Source organism: Lynx rufus, unplaced genomic scaffold, assembly GCF_022079265.1.
Source record: "Lynx rufus isolate CCGP_SWC_20201006 ecotype Redwood Valley unplaced genomic scaffold, mLynRuf1.p SCAF_15, whole genome shotgun sequence".
In the NCBI taxonomy this organism is placed as follows: Eukaryota; Metazoa; Chordata; class Mammalia; order Carnivora; family Felidae; genus Lynx; species Lynx rufus.
The window spans coordinates 32,702,204-32,722,147 of record NW_025814829.1 but is presented as its reverse complement, the minus strand read 5'-3'; the positions used below and the strand labels follow the sequence as shown (position 1 = coordinate 32,722,147).

Sequence of the window (19,944 nt, the reverse complement as noted above, 5' to 3'; positions counted from 1 at the left end):
AGGACGCCCTCCAGGCCAGGCTCTGGCCACAAGGCCCTCCGCCCTCCTCACCGCCTTCCAGCTGCAGATGGGGCTGAGGCCCCATGGTCCCACGTGAGACGCACACGGTCACTCTCTCCTGGTCGTGGTGCAAAGCCAGACCTTTAACGTCTCCCTTTACCGTTCCTACCGCTCCTGCCAGTCTTCCCCGTTCGTGCCATTCCCCCTGCCTCACAGGCAGGGGACACAGATGGCAGGACCGTGAAAGGACGGCACAGGCTGCCCCTTCCAGTGGTGCAGGTGAGGCGTCAAGGAGAGGGCGTGTGGGGAAGAAGGCTGCTCTTGTGAAAACACGAAGTTTATTTTTGTGCTTATTCTAAAGCAAACGTGGTCATGCCAGGAAACGTGGCAAGCACAGGAAAATATACAGATAGAGAAGAAATAAGTCACCCGTGATTCCACTGCCCAGACAGCCAACAGGGACGCCGAGAGGGCGCCCCCTTCGGCCGTTCTTCCCACCCTGGCTGGTGTGCGGGCAGGATGGCACGTGGACAGAACACTTGACCGGGAACAATTACAAGCATCCGGCGTTCCGGGTTCAACGTCGGCTTTATTCAGGTCCGGGGATCAGAGGCTCAGGCAGCCTATTTTGCAGGAGATTTGGCACCTGAAGGGCTCTCCGTGCCCCGCCCCCACCCTGCCCCATCAAGAACGCGCTCCCGCAGATGGAGCATTAAAACTCGTCTTTTATGTCAAAATGGGGCTGGTCTTCGGGCTTGAAGTCCAGGTTGGGGCTGCCGTCCTCGTTGAGTATCCTCCGGGCCGTGTAGCCGACGATGGGGTATTTGGCTTTGTACACTGTGGTGAAGACGTCGTCCAGGGACTTCAGTTCCTCAGCAGTGAGGCCGGTCTTGGGGGAAAAGGCCCAAAGCAACACGAAAGGCAGGGGCGAGGGGAGGGGGAGGAGGCGAGATGAGTGAGTTGTGCCTCAAACTGGACTCTCACCACCCAGCCCTACTCCTCCCACACCCTTGATGCCAGAGGAAAAGTATCTCAACTCGCCAACTGACTTTTTAAGACACAATCCTGTGCAGGCGGGAGTGGTGCGGGAGTCATGGCTTCATCATGTCCTGCCATTTGACTAATGTGGGAATTAAAGACGCCAGTGAGGGGCACCTCGTTGGCTCAGTCGGTTAAGCGTCCGACTCTTGGTTTCGGCTCAGGTCACCATCTCACGGTTTGTGAGTTTGAGCCCTGCGTTGGGCTCTGTGCTGACAGCGTGGAGCCTGCGTGGGATTCTCTCTCTCCCCTCCCCCCCACCCCTCTCTGCCCCTTCCACACCCCCCCCCCCACTGGTGCTGTCTCTGTCTCTCTCAAAAATAAATAAAGTACAAAAAAAGAAAAAAAGAAAAAAAAACCCCAGCGAACACCCAGCCTCAGGCAGGATGGGGTATGCTCTGTACCCACCTCCTTTCCACTGCTCTCTACACACTCTTCCCATTAGAGATTCATACACCCTCCCCCCTCCTTGATTCCTGAGTGTAATCAATCTTTAACGTTTGACTTTAATGAGTTTGACTCATCTGAGCACAACTGGGGCGAATGCCCGTCCCTCCGGTGGGATTACTGAGACCCTGAAATGGCTTTTGCCAATGCTATTTTCTCCTTCACAGAAATACGAACACGGGGGACACTCTGCTTTTCACCCTGTTCATACCCTGAGCGGCCTGGCGAGTGGGTGTCAGAGACCACAGCAAATCTGGAAGAGACTGGGGTTGGTGGGTGCAGACCGCAAGGGGGAGGGGGCTGCCAAGGCACTGTGAAGATCACAGAGTCGATCACAAGTTCACAAGAGTCCGGACTTGACTCTGTAGGCAATGGGGAGTCCTGGAAGGTTTCTGAGTAGGAGTGGCATAGGAAGATACTTACTTCAAGGGAACAGTTGGCTACACTGAGAGTGGACTGGAATATCAACGGGCTAAGTAGGAAGTTTGGCTACTTCCCAAGGGTAAAAAAGGCCATGGCCAAGGGGATGGGACATTTTGACAAAGGCTCATAACCTGGCTCACAGTGTCATGGGTGAGGTCTGCAGGATCGAGGGACATCTTGGCCACCCCTCTGGTGGAGTCCTTCCCGGTCAAGGCATTGTAGGGGGCTCCTCGTCCATAAAACTCTGTAGTGGGGAAAAGGGGAGAGGATGTGATTGTGGACGTGCACGCAAAACAGCCAGGAGACCGTACGGGGCTTCTGAGACCCAATCCAATGCTAAACCTGGCTCTAGGCCGAAGGAGAGGGGAAGCAGTGAAGACGAGAAGCCCCCCTGCCGTCAGTTTGGATTCCACTGATTCAGAATATGGAATAAGTCACACACGCCGGGCTGAGGGGTGGTTTTTTAAAAAATACGGAATGGAAATAATCCCTTAAAAATATTTAAAATGCAAACAAGAAAAATGTCCAGCCTTCTTAAATGTCGGTGGAAGCCAAGTCTGCTTCCGTTCAACAGCTTTTGTTTGGTAAACAATGAGCCACAACAAAACTACCTCCCTGATACCATCTGTAGTTAACCACTAGAGAAACCATGAAATGGCATTAAAATGTTGGATCGTGTTCTATGATCCCAATGCCTTGCAAAGCAACACTTTGCCTATTGCTGCTTCAACTACGGTAAGTTGCCAAGTTTGAATTTGATTGCACAGGCAGCAGGGAGCCACAGAAGGTCTTTGAGCAGGAGTGTGACATTATTAGAAAAACACTGTGGCAATACAACACTGGCAAAGATTGTTAATTCAGTCTGAGGGAAAGGGACCTGGCCAGCTTTCCTTCCCTTCTTTTGCATACCCAGCGCCCACTCTGGCTGCCAAGCTCCCCAGAAGTAAGGATTCATAAAGCCGAGCCACTTACCCTTTCCAGAAGTGACATCAAACACCACTCCTTTCACTGCCATGTAGATGGGCTGATCTTCCTAGAAAGCAGGAGAGAAGCTGTGAGGAGGAGCCCAAGAGCCCAGCTCCTCCAGCCCAAGTGAGTGACATCACTCCGGGCTGTGCAGACAGCAGTGGGTGGAGGTACAACGCAGCCTCTCCTGAGCCGGTCCTCGGCGAGTTCGGCGCCATCAGGAGCTTGCCCGCCCCTGCCCGATGTCACATCCCCTCACAGACTTTGGGAAGGTGACACAAAGTATCATGACAAGCCTATGGCAACACTTTTCTGTAAACAAACACAAGCAAACCAGGGACTGAAGCAGCTCTGCACAGATAAAAATCCAAAGGATGTTAAATGATGAATTATTTACATCAGCCCAAATTTCCTTTCATCTTTGGCAATGGAATCAGTCCGAATGATCCATTTTACATTTTGCCTCTCATAGGTAATGCGGTTTCGTACAAACGTTCCCATGTATTGAAATCCCCCAAACGGCTGTCACTCTAACAGCTCTATCTTATGGTAGTGCTACTGCATTCCTGTTTGTTCAGCTGTTCTGTTTTGGGTATTTGGGTTCTTTCCAATTCCTTAAAACTATAAATGGCGGGATTATGAGTCTCTTTCTACAAGCTACTTTATAATTTGGTGAGTTATTTCCTTGAGGCGTGCAATACATGGTCCAGGAATAATCCTGGACCAAAGCATACGAACAGCGTAATCAGTTTTATTAAAAATTTAACCAGCGTGTCCTTCAAAAGGCCCACTGACAGTGCTAGAAATATATAAGCAATGCTGTCTCCCGGACAGTACTAACAATGAGTCTTATACTTTATTTTTTGCTATATTCGTGGGTACAAAATGTTACCTTTGAATTCTTACCCCTCTGCCCCCGTCCAAAGAGAATAATTCAAAAACAGATGGCATGAATTTTCTAACTTCCATCAAGGTGGACTCGGGCTGGGGCAGTTGACACAGCTCTTGGACATGCAGGGCCGGGTCTTAGCCCTATTGTGGGTACAGGGACACCAACCAATCGGCCCACAGGCTGGGGTGAAGGGATGCGTTGCAGCTGGGTGTATGGGAATCTCTGGATCTCCAAGAACACACTGCTTGGTCTTCTGTAGGGTTGGGTCTTAAGGTTCTTGCCTTTGTTGAGCTTAAGGTCAAGTGTTTTCATGACTACATTCAACAGAGAGAGGAGGAGAGAAGTTAAGCAACTTGGCCAAGCAAATATATCTCACTGTCACATAACTTCATGGGCCTCCGTTTCTCTAACTGTTATATACAGGTAACACCCACTGACCTTGCAGGAATGCTGTACGTGAGCACATGGTAGGTCCAGCATAGGAGCTCAGTAAACGGTTGGTTATTAGAGTCCCTATTAGCTCCCACAGATGCTCCCTAGAACTTCTGTTGACTTAGTGGATACTTGTTCCACCTCAACTAATAAGAATTATTTTATATGTTTTTAAAATTTTATCTTTAAGTAATCCCTACCCTCAATGTGGGGCTCGAACTCACAGCCCCGAGACCAAGAGTAGCACACTCTACCAGCTGAGCCAGCCAGGCGCCCTGGTAAGGGTTATTTTAAATGCCATGGTGTAACCAGCCAGCAGCCTGCATTCTTCTTTACAGCCTTTCTTTCACTGTGATTATTTGTTTCTTGATATCAATGGCTTATCAACTGGGGTTATGTTTTATTCGAACTTAAAAAATATATATGAACAGTTATAATTTTACCCATAGCATTTTGTCATATTTTCCATTCTGTTGCTTTTCCTTTGCTATTTTGTTACTTTTTTGTGTGCAAAGAGTCATAGAAACAGGACATTCACATACATAAAATATAAAAATATGCATCTCATCACTAACACCCTCAATTTCTTCAACAGATAAATTTTTTAAAAGTTTATAGTTTATTTATTTATTGGGGTCCCTGGATAGCTCAGTTGGTTAAGTGTCTGACTTCGGCTCAAGCCATGATCTCACAGTTTGTGAGCTTGAGCCCCGCGTCAGGCTCTGTGCTGAGAGCTCAGAGCCTGGAGCCTGCTTTGGAGTCTGGTCCCTCTCTCTCTGCCCCATCCCCACTCATGCTCGCTCACGCACGCTCTCTCTCTCTCTCAAACATAAACATTAAAAAAATTAAAAAAAAAAAAGTTTATTTATTTTGAGAGGGACAGAAAGAGAGAATCCCCAGCAAGCTCCGCACTATCAGCACAGAGCCCGACACAGAGCTCAAACTCACGAACCATGAGATCATGACCTGAGCCCAAATCAAGAGTCGGACACTTAACCGACTGAGCCACCCAGACGCCCCTCTTCAATAGTTAAATATTTATCCCCTCACAACACTATACATTAAGGTGTAAGTGCTAAGAGGAGGTCTCAGCAAAGGGGTAGAAAGGAACGGTGAACGTTTCTGAGGCTTTCCTGTTACACAGACATTTCACGGAGAGGAAAGCCCTTGTCAGTTAATTGTCAAGAGTGCTGGGGGTGGGGGGTTGTTCCTATCCTGTGGAGCTGATGTCCCCTGACATGGTTTTCAGGCATGGTTTTCAGGCCCCGGAGGTGGCAGCTGAGAGGACAGAGGGTGAATGGAAGCCTCGGGAGCATAAACGCAGGCACTGGAATAGACACGTCCTCAGAGACACCAAAGACACACACACTTATCGCCAGCTTCACACCGTGGTCCCCCACCCTCAAGTCCGCCTGGAAGGACATGCATCATTCTTATCTGCACAGCAGGCCTGAAATAACAGCAGGTCTGCCTTTTTCTGAGACCAAAGGAGGGGTCACCACGGTGGGGTGTTCCTAGCACAAGTTTTCAAGTCAAACAGGCCTGGGTTTGAGCCACCACTTATACGCTGTGCTGTCTTGAGCAAATTACTTAACTTGTCTGGGCCTCAGTCTTCTCCTCTGTAATAGGAAGATACTAAAAGTGTCCACTTGCTGGGCTGTTGTGATGATTAACCAAGACAAGAGATAGGAAGCACTTAGCAGTTTAGGGAAATAAATGTTAGTTTCCCTTATCCTTCCCTAGATTTTGAAAGTTATAAGATCTGAGAGGAATCAGATACTCAAGTGCAAGAAGATTCTATCTTCCTAAAGGAAAGATAGGGGGAAAAAATGTAATTCCCAAGTCACAGATAAGGATTCTGGAAGAAATGTAAGTTAAAACTGGAAGGGGCCTTGAAGATAATCTAACACCGTCATTTTACAGATGCAGCTATCCAGGCTGGGGAATTATGAGACCCGCCCAGAGTCACAAAGAAATTAGAGCAGTTTCTGGAACCTGGAGCCTTGGAACCCAAATCATTCCACTCTCTGGCTTGTCCCCCCAGAGGGCACACAGCAGGAAGACCACATACTACTACTCGCCTGGGACCAGGAGAGGGTGAGAGTGGCCCGGGAAATTCAACCATCCACAAGACTCAGAACCAACAGGTGAGACACGGGATAGGTCAGAGGTACTCAGTGGAAGGGAATCAGGGTAACTGAATCAGGGTAACTCCCTCTGCATAACTGAGACCCGGCCTTTTTCCTCCGGGCCTTGGGCTTGCTTTACCATCTGGCCTTCCTCCCTGCCTACAGTCAGGCAGGGCCAGTAGAGCGCCCTGAGAGTTACCAGAGAAGCAGATGCATAAGCAGCAGGGCAGAGGAGGGAGGGCCTTTTCCATAGCAGGGAGGGAGAGGCCTGGAGCCTGGGCTCAGGCAGGCAGGAAGGCAGGCCCAGCAGTCAGCCAGTCGCCCCTGAGCCTTCAACCCTCAGACCCTGCACCAGGGCCCAGGGACAGAGTAGAAGTTCCTCTCTGGTGACTCTTCTCCTTGGAAAAGAGGGAAAACTGTTGCGGATGTTTGCTTCTGCAGAAATAACAGGGCCCTCCAAGGGTCTCAGGCCATGTTTTTCTGACTGAAATTGACATTAGTAAGTATTAGTGGGTCATGGAGTTAATTTAGTGATTTACAAACAGATTTTTTTTTAATTAAGTTTAAAAAAGAAAAGTTTAAAATAGAACAGAAAATAGAAAACATTGAAGTGAATCACACATAGTAATAAGCCTTGTTTCATGGAACTTCTGTTGTGTGGGTGTATACCGAGGTAGAATACAAAACTGTATTCCTTAACATGGGCCAAATATCTACAAGACATCACTCTATTGTATAATTAGAGAGGGTGGTTTTACCTCTTTATTTACCTACCTCTATCCCATAGCCTTCACTGTCTGTATATTCTTTTTTATGTTTGTTTATTTTTTGAAAAAAAAGAGAGAGAGAGAGAGAGACAGAGCATGAAGGGGGGAGGGGCAGAGGGAGGGAGACACAGAATCCGAAGCAGGCTCCAGGCTCTGAGCTGTCAGCACAGAGCCCGACGTGGGGGCTTGAACTCACGAACCGGGAGATCATGACCTGAACCGAAATCAAGGGTGGGACGCTTAACAGACAGACCCACCTAGGCGCCCCTAAACTGCATTTCTGGTCATACTTCTACTCTGATATCTTCTTCTTAGAACCAATATAGCCTTGGAGCGGCCACTGCCTGGAGCAGCGAAGAGGGAGGCTTTTGGTAGTTCGTTTTCCTTGTACGAGCCAGGGTGGGCAGAGCCTGATTCGTCACTATAACTCTCTAGCTGTGTAAACCTGGGCAAGTTACTTTGTCTCCATGCTTCCTTCCTCATCTGAAAAATGAGATAACAACAGCACCTACCTCATGGGGTTGTGGTCATCCTTATATGAGTTAATGCTTTAAAGCTTAGGATAGTGCCTGATAGAGTTAGCTCTACGTAAGAATAAAATACATAATATCTGGTCCCAGGCCCAGAAGTCAGGTGGGTGTGGGGGCAGGCAGGGTGACCCGCTCTGCACTTGGTCCTACAAAGCAATTAAGGCAGAAAACATATCTTCTGAGGATGGCATTCCCTCTGGACCAAAGAGAGCCCTCAGAGTCACCTCATCTTCCCTATGGAGGTCGGAGGCAGCACCCCATAATCAACTATATTAACACATCCGCAGTGAAGCATGAACATGAATATTCACACTAAATAGGATACATAAGGACTATAAATAGATTCGTGTCAGTTCCAGCAAGGCTCTATCACCAAAGGAGTTCAGATTGGGTTGCGTTTTGCTGTTAAATGACTTGTATAAAAACAAAAACAAAAACACAACCTTCTGGGGCACCTGGCTGGCTCAGTCGGTAGAGCATGCAACCCTTTATCTCAGGGTTCTAAGTTCAAACCCCACGCTGAGTGTAGAAGTTACTTAAAAATAAAATCTTTAAATTTTTTAAGTTTATTTTGAGAGAGAGAGCGAGCTAGTAGGGGAGGGGCAGAGAGAGGGAAACAGAGGATCTGAAGTGGGCTCTGTGCTGATGGCAGTGAGCTAGACGTGGGGCTCAAACCCACAAACTGTGAGATCATGACCTGGGCCGAAGTCAGATGCTTAACCAACTGAGTCACCCAGGCGCTCCCTGTAAAAATAGTCTTTTTTTTTTTTTTAATATTTATTTATTTTTGAGAGGGGGAAGAGGGACAGAGAGAGGGAGACATAGAATCCGAAGCAGGCTCCAGGCTCTGAGCTGTCAGCACAGAGCCCAACATGGGGCTCGAACTCACCAACCATGAGGTCATGACCTGAGCTGAAGTCGGATGATTAACCGACTGAACCACCCAGGCGCCCCCCCAAAAATAAAATCTTAAAAAAAAAAAAACCTTCTAGTTTTCAGAGTTTATTTGATTTTTGAATTGCAAAAGAGGATTATGGGACCTGTTTTACTGCCTCTTGCTTATATCTTTAATAACAAGCTAATAGCAGCTAAGATTTATTAAGGCTTACTATGCTAAGATTACTGCAGGCCTATCCAGTGCACTTTGCATATCACTGTCTCATTTAATCCTCAAACCTGTATAGAGTAGGAACTCTTGTTATAGCCATTATGATGGTCAATTTTATGTGACAACTTTGATCAACTACAGTATCTAGGTGTTGCTATGAAGATATTCTGTAGATGTGATTAACATTTACAATCAGTTGACTTTGTTACATAAAGGAGACTATCCTGAATAATCTAGGTGGGCCTACCTGTATTAGTTGAAGGGCCTCAAGAACAGAATTGAGGTTTCCTTGATGAAGAAGAAATTCTACTGGTGGGCTGGGACATCAGCTACTGCCCAGGGGTTTCAGGCCTGCTTTGTGGATTTCAGACTTGCCTAGCCAGCAACCATGATAACATAAACCAATTCCTACAATAAACCAAATATATTATCTGCTACTGGTTCTGTTTCTGGTGGACTTCTGACCGAGAAAAGCATCTTATAGATGGAAAAAAAAAAAAAAGAGAGAAACTCCATGAGCTTTAGTAATTTGCCCAAAGTCACACAGTAGAACAGGGACTCATAGCCAGGTATGATTCAAAGGTATAAGGCTTGAACTAAGATACTGTAAAATATATTATACAAACAATGACACTCTGAGAGTGAAGTGGGGGGTCGGGGGGGTAATTATCCCCAGACAACAGGCATAAACCAGAACCATCTAGGGCAGATCAGAGCACAGCAAGGCTCTACTCAGCTGCACTCAACAGCCCCTCTCCTCCCTCTCTTCCTCTCTCTGCTTACAGACCCCAAAACAACTCTCTCCTTTAACCGTTTTCCATCCCGAGCTTCCCTCTCTCCTTCCCCTAGTTATCAATCAATAATGTCAGCATAAAACACCAAGGGTCTTTTCTCCATCCTCATCCTGCAGCCCCTGGAGCTATTGTTTCAAGTACCCTCAACCGTGAACTCTCTCTTCTCTTGGGTTCTGTGCTGGGGGTCCCCAAGCTTGCCGCCATGTTTCAAGATTCACTAGAAGGACTCAGAACTCAGCACACAAGTTGTACTCAGAGCTCAGATTTATTAAAGCCATATAGAAGGATACACAGCCAGATCAGAAGAGAAAAGGACAGAGGTAGAGTCTAGAGGAATCCATGTGCAGACTTCCTTATGTTCTCCCTTCCCCATGAAGGGTAACACACAACGCACTCTTCCTCCCGCAATACAACACAGCAATACGCTTGTGATGTTTCTGCCCAGGGAAACCCATTAGACACTTAGAGCCCAAGGTTTTTACTGGCAGCTAGCCATGTAGGCCCTCTCTGCCTAGTGTGTTCCACATAAATACACTGTATAAAAAGCCCAGATTGAGCCACCCTTAACCGTTAGGGAAGTGTGGAACACCCTGAAATTCCAGACACCAGCCAAGAGCCACTCTTGCCAGCAGGCCTTTCTAAGGAGAGCAGGCCTGTTCACTTTTTTTCTGCACGGGTTCCTGGATCCTGTATCATCCGGTTCCCTGGCGCCCTGAAAGATGCGTCCCTTAGCATCTAGTCACATCCCTCTGTGTTCTCTTCCACTCAAGCTTGAAACCAACATCTCTTTACAGTGATATTCAAACTAGCATCACCTCCTGAGGGCCAGGTTTCTGACTCCCTTGCGAACCTAGTCCAAGGCTAGCTAACAGAGTTAGGGAGCCCAGGCTGGAGGGTTTCAACAAGAGAACACTGGGTCCCTTCCTTGTTCTATCACTAACTAGTGGCACGCCTCAGTTTCCTCACGCGTAAAAGCAGGAGGTCGGTTCCCATCAACGCTGACATGTTATGGCACAGTGATCTCCCCACCAGATCGGCCCCGCTGTGGCCCTTCTGTGCAGTATTATTCTCACTCTCCGCAGGCATTACACTGGGCCCCAGCAGCCCAAACAGACGGGTGACTTGTGAAGAGTTTCCTGGACATCTCCAGACTACTAACTGAAGTGGGTGTGTTGGGGTGGGGGCGGTCTTTGTCTCTAACCTCCGATCTCCCGCTCGGTCCTCTCCCCCAGCTTCTGCTCAGCCCCAAGGGCACAGGCACTACAAGTGGGTTTGAGGAGTCGGGGCAGGAAAACAGTGTAGGGAAGCCTGGCTCATCCCTGGGCCAGCCCCTGTTCCCACCTAACCCAGCAAGCATGTTTTACTTCCCTCCCTCCCTCCCTCGCCACTCGCCCCAAAGAATCGGCATAAGTGTCTGCCCCCAGCTGACGCTAACACAAAAATCCCAAACGTTCCGAGGTTCATGGACGGACCACGCGCCGCAACACGTCCCAACGGGGCCGTTGGCCGGCAGGGAGGGGGCAGCGCGGGGCGGGGTGTGCGGGCTCGACGCAGGGGCTAAGCGGAGCGCCCCGACGGGGGAGGGCGCCCCGACGGGGGAGGACTCCCCGTGTCGCTGCGCGGCCGTCGGCCCGGGGCCAGGAAGCTCGCAGGCCTCGCGCCCGGCTCGGGGGCCCGCGCCTCCCCGAGGCCTCCCGTCCGCTCACCTCCTCCCCGCCGTAGCGGGCCAGCTCCTCCTCCGTGAAGAGCCGCACCGGGGGCCCCCGCTCGGCGGGGCGCGGCGCCTGCCCGGCCCGGGCTGCGGGCAGCCCCGGGGCCAGCGCCAGGAGCAGGGCCAGCGCTGCCAGCGGCCGCAGCCGCAGCCGCAGCCGCCGCCCGGGCGCGGGGCCCGCCATGGTGCGCGCGCGGAGCTGGGCTGGGGCGGCCTGGGCGGCCGGGACCCGCGCGCTCCCGCGCCTCGGCCCCGGAACCCCGCCCCGCCCCGCGCGCGCCCGCCCTGCCCCGCCCCGCGCCCTCGGGACCGCGCCGCTGGAGGCGGGGAGCCCCGGGTGTAAACCGAGGCTCCTGACTCCCCAGCCCGGCCTGCAGGCTGAGCTACAGTAGTAGTTCCTTGAGTGGGTACGTGGATGACACAGCCCCAAATTCCGGCACCTAGAAAGGTGTATGTATAAACCGGGACCCCAACTCTATGAATTCCCTTTTACTTCTAGGATGCCCGCCTGGATCAGTCGGTGGGGCCTGTGACTCTTGATCTCAGGCTTGAGAGCTCGTGTGTGGACTGTGGGGGTGGAGATTACTTAAAAATAAATATCTTTGAAAAGAATCCCTTTTACTTCTGGCTAATTTCTTTTCCTTCCCAGTTGTGTTTAAATTTCCAGTCCGCAAGGGGGTTTTTGCAAAGGGAGGGTGGGGCGTGGCACAGATCCGCCCTGAAATAACAATAGCTAACATTTGTGCAAAGATTCCTTCATTAATTTATTCATCAAATCCTTACTGAGGGCCTCCACGTACCAGCTCACTGGGGAAACACTGCTGAACAGGAGAGATCCACAACCCACGTGGAACTTACATTCTGTAGGCAAAAGAGACAAGAATAAAATGCATACATTGTATATTAGATGGTGAATACTAGGGAGGAAAGTAAAGCAGGGCAAAGGGATGGGGAGCATTGGGGGATGCAATTGTATTGTATTTATTTATTTTTAAGTTTATTTATTTTGAGAGAGCACAAGCAGGGAGGAAGGGCAGAGAGAGAGAGAGAGAGAGAGAGAGAGAAAGAATCGTAAGCAGGTGCCACACTGTCAGTGCAGAGCCTGATGCGGGGCTTGAACTCAGGGACCACGAGATCGGTGACCTGAGCCAAAGTCGGATGCTTAACTGACTGTGCCACCCAGGTTGCCCTGGGGACTACAATTTTAAATAGGCTGACCAGGGAAGGCCCCACTGAGAAGGTGGTATTTGTATAAACATCTACAGGAAGTGAGGGAGGTAGCTAAGGGGGGAGGGCCTTCCCTGCAGAGGGAAAGGCAGGTGCATAAATGTTGAGGAAGGAGAGTGCCCTGCTTATTGGAGAAACAGTGGGATGGAAGAGGTGAAGGAGATAAGGTCTGGGAGGTCAAAGAGTAAAGGGCATGGAGGTGGGGGGCAGGTTTTGTGGGGCCTTACAGCTTATTTGTTTACTTTGAGAGAGACAGAGAGACAGAGCTCGAGTGGAGGAGGGGCACAGAGAGAGAGGGAGACACAGAATCAGAAGCAGGCTCCAGTCTCTGAGCTGTCAGCACAGAGCCTGACGCGGGGCTCAAACCCACAAACTGCAAGATCATGACCTGAGGCAAAGTCGGAATGCTTAACCGACTGAGCCACCCAAGCACCCCCAGCTTATTTTTAAAGGATGTTGGCTTCCACGCTGAGTGAATGGAGCACAGGGATGAGTTAGGGTGTTAGTGGAATGACTGCTGTTGTGTTGAGAACAGGAAGCTGCCGCAGTAATCCGGTGACCGGGCCAGAGGTGACAGTGGCTTGCGCCAGAGTGCTGGCGGGGGAGGTGGTGAGAAGTGAGCGGGTCGCAGATGTGGTTTGAAGGTGAGGCTGACAGGATTTGCTGACATATGAGAGGAGACAAGGGGTCTGAGAGACAGAACAGAGTCAAGGATGACCCCGTGGGTTCTGGCCTTGGTAACTGGAAGGATGCAGCTGCCACTTTCAGGGATAAGGAGAGATGGTGAGAAGAGCGGGTGCAGGGAGAGAAGCTCAAGATCAGGCTTGTTCAGTCTGAGGACACACAGACATCTAAGTAGAAGTAGCAAACTGACAGTCGGCCATGAGTCTGGATTTTAAGAAAGTGCTCCAGGCTAAAGATATAAATCATGGGATCACTGGCATATATATAGGTTGTATTTAAAGCCACAGAAGGGGCGCCTGGGTGGTTCGGTCAGTTATACGTCAGACTCTTGATTTTGGCTCAGGTCATGATCTCATGGTTCATGAGACGGAGGCCAATGTCGGGCTCTGCACTGACATGGTAGAGCCTGCCTGGGATTCTCTCTCTCTCTTCCTGTCTCTCTTGCTGCCCTTCCCTGCTTGCGCACTCCTTCCCCACCCCCCCACCCCCCACCCCAGTGTCTCTCTCTCTCTCTCTCTCTCTCTCTCTCTCTAAAATAAATGAGCTTAAAAAAAAAATAAAGCCACAAAATGGGTTGGATCATCAAGGACATGCAGGTGGATAGGAAGGTGGAGAGGACCAAGGACTGAGTTTTTGGGCCCCACCAACATTTTGTGGGTGGGAGAACTGGCAAAGGAAACCAAAGAAGGGCTTAGCGGGCCAAGTGCTGACTCAGCACTTTTACTAGTGTTTGCTCATTTAATCCTCACTCTACGAAGTAAGAATTGTCACCCATTTTACAGACGATGAAACTGAAGTGCAGAGACCTTAAATACCTTGCCCAAGGTCACAGATGGGTGGCTGAACCAAGATTCAAACCCAGACCCCCTCCCAGAGTCTTCCCCTGACCATCAGGCTGCACCTTCCCCCAGGGACGGCACCAAGTTTTCATCCGTTTACTTATTCAACAGGAGCTTCTAGTATAGAGCGACCTGAACAGGATCCATCACAAACCCTCTGAATCTCAATTTACGCATGTAATATACCAGCCTGCTTCCTTGATAGAATAGTGTTGAAACTAAAAATGAGAATGGATGTGAAAGTCTGTGTAAGTTGCGGCGCTCAGTATCTGTTACACTGTCACAGGATCTCCAGGTTAGAAGAGGCCCTTTTAAGCCCTTGAATAGAGTATCATCCCCTTCCTGGTGCATCATGTTCCTTAATAACATCTCTGGCATAGAGTGTCCTGCTTCTCTGCTTGGGCCCTTTCTCTCTCTACAGTTCTATTTGTTAGTGACTTCTTTGAGCCAAAAGATACTCCATGTAACTTCTACTGATCCAATCCAGCTTCCCCATCCCTGAGACCGCTGCGTATAATTGTATGATTTCATAGCATGCTCATATGCCCTTGGATTTTTCCAGATATTCCTCTGATTGCCTTTCCCTACTTGAACCCAGATTCTTTTTTCCCAAACGAATCAGTCACCTTCAAGGAGAATACAAATTATTCTAAATGAAACAGAATGACTGTAATAAGAAAGCTGGTTACACAGGGGATGGAAGAGGCTGGGAAGAAACCCTGAGGTGATCTGAAGATTAGAAACAGCAGGAGATTAACAACAACCTACCCTTAGAAGGGAAGAGGTGGTGGTATTAGAGTCTGGGGGCCTGGGTCACCTGGCTGAAGCTAGAAACACAAGAAGCCTTTGCATCAGGGGCTGGAACCATGGAAGGGAAGCTGCCAGGAGCAGCGAACAAGGGAAAGAAAAACTCTGGCTTCTCCCTTGCCCTGACCCTCTCCAATCTCCCAGAGGTACCTCCTCTTGACTAAATCCACTGGAAACCCAGCCAAGAGGCAGTCTCTGCCTTATGTGAAATTTTTTTCACCTGCTGCTTACAGGCAAATGATTAAAGCCACCTTGGTTGGCAGCTACGTCACTGTGATCTCCGTTTCTGCCACAACAGGGCATCCTCCCTGTGTGTCTATCTTCACACCGTCTTCCATTTTTTTGCAAGGACACAAGTCATAATAGATGAGGCATCACCTTACTTCGTATGACCTCATCTTAACTAATATATCTGCAACAACCTATTTCCAGATGAGGTCCTATTCTGAGGTACCAGGGGTTAGGACTTCGACATATCTTTTTGAAGGACACAGTTCAACTCAAACAGAAATCCTTAGGATATAGATGGTAATTCAGAGCATGAGACTGGAGAGGAGCCCACTTCTCTAGCCCCTAAGGAGTAAGTTGAAGGGAGATCACAGACCTAGCTTGGGAATGCCATCCTGGAGAGTTGAGGGGATGAGGAGAAATAAGCAAAGGAGGCTGAGAAGGAGCAGCGAGTGAAGTGGGAGGCAGAGTGGGAACAGGTGGGGTGCTGGAAGCCAGGGGAGGAAAGTAGATAGGGAGGAGAGGGTCAGCTAAGGCTGAGGATGAAGCTGACAAAACAAATGAATAAACAAACAAATGGCAGAACCAGACCTGTATATACAGAGAACAAACTGATGGTTGCTAGAGGAGATGGACAAAATGGGGAGAGGTGAATGGGAGATACAGTTCCAGAATGAATAAGTCACAGGAATAAGGTACAGCAAAGGGAATATAGTCAATGACACTGTAATAACATTGTATGGTGACAGAAGGTAGCTACATTTGTGATGAGCATGGCATGACCTATAAACTTCTTGAATCACTATGGTGAACAGCTAAAAAATAATGTAACACTGTGTTACAACTATACAAAAACAAACAAACAAAACCTCACCAGAAAAAAAAAAATAAGAGGAAAAAACAGGAGGATGAAGAAATGGTCATCTTATTTGACACCTCTGAGGTCAATTGTGACCTTGACAAGCATATTTCGGTGGAGTGGAGATGATGAAAGTCTGATCCGTGTGTGCTCATGAGAGAATGGGAGGAGAGGACTTGGGGACTACTAGTCTGGAAAATTCTGTCTATGTGTTCATGGCTTCTCCATTCTAGCAGAAGGAGCCAGAAGGGCAAGGATCTTGGAATACCCCATTTATTTCTGTATTCCAGTGCCCAGCACTGTATTTGTTATACTGTGTTAAATATTATATTAGCATCTCCTTCAAATGTGGGAATCTGTAATTTCCCGGTTTGGTCATAGCAACAAAGAGTAGAGAGGAATGATGGGGCTGGACTAGATTTTTCTGGTTCTTTCCAGCTCTAAAATTCTATGATGGTATGACTTGTTCTATCAGCCACCCTTGCACTAATACAGTTAGGAATTTAACAAGTTGTTTGTAGTTATTTGCATTTGCAAGCAACTGTTAAATGAAATAGCTGGAGTAAGTGTTCCATTCATAAATTGAACATTGTTGAGTACCTACCATGTGTAAGGTACTACATATATCGTCCCATTTGAAGATGCAAGACCAGGGAACCCAGGATAGGGGAGGGTGGTCAGAAGAGGTGAGAGGGCCTCCTCCCACTACTAACACTGGAGGTCCAGGGTACTTTGATGTGGTTGGCGCTACTGTGGTTGACACTGAAGAGGGAAGAGGCGTTGAGTGGCCTGCGTGCAGGCGGTTGCAGATCTGCAGCTGCCCGGGACACAGAGCAGCATTCACGGCGGCATAAGCAACCTCTATTTGCCTCACCACCAATCAGCCCAGGGCGGCCACACAGAATAGCAGTTCAGGCAGTAGGAGGAGGGGAAGATGTGGTCCTCAGATCCACCCTGCTACAGGGCAAACGCCGTATTCTCCACCACACTCAGGACAAGGAGGCTTCTGCTGTGGTGAACAGCACCTTTGGGTTTTGCTACATGATCTATTTAGGCTCTCATCAAGGCACTGTTAGCAGGGCAGGGTTTAGGCGTTGCATTCTAAGGCAAAGAGAAGAGGTTTGTATTACAAGACCTGTCGGAGAGGGGCAGAGCCAGGACAAGAACCGAGAGGTCTCGACTCCCAAGTGTCTACCCTAGGAATAATGGAAAGCACTTGGATTCTGTAGTCTGATCCTGGATCAAATAATCTTCACTTCATTACTACCGTCCCCAAATCCTGTCCGAAACAAGGTACCTGTTTCTTCATCCGTAAAACAGGAAGAAAAATGTCCTGCTTACAGGGTTCCTTGCAGGATCATGGCATTATATGAGTGAAAGCGCTTTGTAACATACAAAGTGCTCTGCAGACATTTATTACTGGTTATAAACCACCAGACTGCCTCTTGGAGTTATAGATTAGGCTCCCTCACTCGTTGGACTTAATTACCCCTCATTCCATTTTCTACTCCTTTTCTCCGTCCCTCCTCCTCCCACAAACAGAGGAAGTGAGACAGGAAGCGAGCACGTGCGTCTAACGCCTGGTCTGGGTAACTAACGCGCAGGCTTCTCAGCTCCAAGGTTGCTGAGAGGGGGCCTCCCCCCCCCCCCCCGCCCAGAACTACATTTCCCAGCAACCTTTCGGGGTCTCCAGAGGCGGGCGGGGGGGGGGAGGCGCATGCGCCAAGTTCCGCCCCGCCTGGTCTCGGGGCCGCACCTCCGAACCGGTTTCGCCTGGCAGAGCCGGCTGCTTCAGGCGCCGTGGACGCGGTGCTCGCCCCGCGGCTTCTCCCGCGCTGTGGCGGTGTCAGGTGTGGCTTAGCTCGGGTCAGTGCCATGATCCGGCAGGAGCTCTCCACATCCTACCAGGAGGTACAAAGCAGTGGGGGCGGAAGTAAAGTTTCCCGCGGGGCGCAGGAGCGGGGTCCCGCGGTCTGGGCGGCGGAGGGGGGGCGTCCGGGCAGGTCGCGTGAGCTTTCCGAGGAGTGCGGCGGGGGAGGGGTCCCCGCGTGCGGAGGAGCCTCGGAGCAGGAAGGAAGCGGGGCGCAGAGCCTCCTCCGGATGCTGCCGGCGCGGGATGGAGCCGGGGCCCCCGAGCCGTGAGCCGTAACCAGCAGGTGAATGATTGAAACGGCGTCCGACCCAGGCAGCAGCGCGCCGGCCGCACTTGACCTCGGCTGTTCTTTGCAAGTGGAGGCACGGCCCCCTCCTCCCGGCTGGAACAGATGCGCTGGGAGCATTAGCCCCTCTGCAAGCCCAGGGCTTCGTGGTACATGACAGGGATAATTACAGCTTGTTCGGCGGCCGCCTAACTTTGAAAAGGTGCTTTCGCCTATCTAGCTGTTGCTCGCCGCGCTCCGTTTTCCTTTCGCTCTCACCTCCTCCTACTACTTTAACTATCACTTTTCCAGCTCTTTGTCTCTTTCTTGTTTGTCCGAGCTACAGGCGGTTTCAGCTTTTCCTCAGGCTTCCTGAGTCCTCCTGACTTACTGGAACTAGTAAACTGCTCTCGTCCTCCTCCTCCTCCTCCTCCTCCTCCTCCTCCTCTTAGGTCTTACACTCTGGTCATCTCTGGTGATCATCCCCCCTTCCCCCACCCCGCGCGGTCGTCCCCTCATTTGTAAGTTCAGTTACACATCTTCAGTCCTCAGGTTTGTGTTCTCTGTCTGCTCTGACCACCTGAGTGAGATGCTGTGTTACCATCTCTCCCTTTGGTGTCCCCTAGGCTGTGCAGATTTGCTTTGAGGCCCTGCCTTGATCCCAGAACACTCCTTTTTACAAACACCTGGTGATGCCCTTGATCTACCCTGAACAGTCCAAATTTCTTAGCAAGCTTCGGAAGCACTGCACAGCTCAGCATCCCTGACTTCTCATCTCACCTATCTGTGTTCTGATCACACTGGAAATTCACTCTTTAAAAATGTGCTCCCACTTTCCTGTCCCTATGCGCATTCTCACACCATTTCTTTTTCTTTAACTTCTCAGTCCCCATTGGTCAAAATCCCCTCCCTTATTCAAGGAGGGATCTTAAGTCCCTCATGTTCCATGGAGACTGACTTCCCAGATCAGTCTAGCATTCTGCCTGTCCTTCTCATATGTACTTCCTGCTGTTTTGATCAATACTGACCAATATTGATGTACATTCCTCTCTTTGTAAATGATACTGTGTGTATTATATAAATAATATAAAAGCAGATGGCTTAGCCCTACGGTGGAAGGGGAACCTCCATCTGAGTTGGAGGCAGATGAGATTTGCCTAAGGCTTGCTATTTTTTTAGTGTAGGACCTGGTCTGGAATCTGACTTTGGGACAAATTTCTATCTTTCTCCCCGCAATCTCCTTTATCCAAAGGAGCCAGATGGATTTTAACCTGTGTTGGGATTCTGTGGCCCCTAGATTCCATGCCCTAGCCTGTGAAGGAATCCGGAGGAATGAGTTGTGTCTTTCCTCTGAAAGTTTTCAGATTCACAGGGAGTAGAGCATAGTGCGTAAATACTGTTTTGAAGTTGGGGAGCCCATGTTCCTCTCCTGCTCTGCTTCTGGCCATTTGTCAAGTCACTTTCTGAGACTCAGGTTTCTTCCTCTGCAAAGGAAGGTGATGATAGTTCTATTTCACAGGGTTGTGAGGGTTCAATGAGTTGGTATATGGAAGGTGCTTAGGTCAGTGCTTGGCAGGGAGGGACCTCTCAGTGGATGATAGTTCTTGTTCACAGGACGTGGGTGGCTCCTGCTTCTAGGGAGCTTTGGGGTCCTGATTTGTAGGACCATGTCCCTCACCATCCATATGTAACCTGCAGTATCGCCTTTCCTAGTAGGGCTCCTGAAACGTTTATTAAAATGCAGACAGTTACTTGGCAAGGCCAAAGGTAAAGTCACTTTCTGTTTGAGGGCACCCCCAAGATGGAAGACACTGGAAGGGCCCTTCCCTTTACCTTCTTCAGTGGCTCGTTTTGAAGTCCCTGTCTCTTGCCTTCTTTGGAAGGAGGCCTCCCGGAGGGTGGCCCAACTCTCTTGCCTGGGTCGT

At 49.7% G+C, this 19,944-nt stretch overlaps 2 protein-coding genes across 5 annotated transcripts in view; one reads left to right on the top strand and one right to left on the bottom strand.

Moving 5' to 3' along the window:
- Positions 1-319: 319 nt before the first annotated feature.
- On the bottom strand, positions 320-11,421 carry NENF (neudesin neurotrophic factor). 2 transcript variants are annotated; one of them, XM_047076813.1, is made up of 4 exons: positions 11,233-11,421; positions 2,881-2,941; positions 2,040-2,152; positions 320-889 (listed from the first exon to the last, which is right to left on the bottom strand). In XM_047076813.1, exons 1-4 carry the CDS (start codon positions 11,419-11,421, stop codon positions 713-715), a joined length of 540 nt encoding a protein of 179 aa, XP_046932769.1. In that variant the 3' UTR covers positions 320-712. The 2 variants fall into 2 exon arrangements, with proteins under 2 accessions (XP_046932769.1, XP_046932770.1); XM_047076814.1 differs by having other exon boundaries at positions 2,049-2,152.
- A 6,209-nt stretch (positions 11,422-17,630) lies between these two features.
- Positions 17,631-19,944, top strand: part of PACC1 (proton activated chloride channel 1) — a 37,326-nt gene continuing 35,012 nt past the window's right edge. For 2 of the 3 annotated variants that reach the window (XM_047076810.1, XM_047076812.1), the window contains exon 1: positions 17,631-17,792. In XM_047076810.1, the coding sequence (XP_046932766.1) occupies positions 17,757-17,792 (36 nt within the window). In that variant the 5' untranslated portion in view covers positions 17,631-17,756. Of the gene's footprint in view, positions 17,793-17,948; positions 18,038-19,944 lie in introns of those variants that run through there. The other variant, XM_047076811.1, reaches the window with a different exon arrangement.

Bases quoted from the DNA above. Each gene is read 5' to 3' on its own strand.
- NENF (XM_047076813.1), bottom strand. From the start codon at position 11,421: ATGGCGGGCCCCGCGCCCGGGCGGCGGCTGCGGCTGCGGCTGCGGCCG. The intron at 2,153-2,880 runs GTAAGTGGCTCG...TCCCCACTACAG, and splicing joins TGATGTCACTTCTGGAAAGG to AGTTTTATGGACGAGGAGCC. The intron at 890-2,039 runs GTTATGAGCCTT...TTTTCCCCCAAG, and splicing joins CCCATGACACTGTGAGCCAG to ACCGGCCTCACTGCTGAGGA.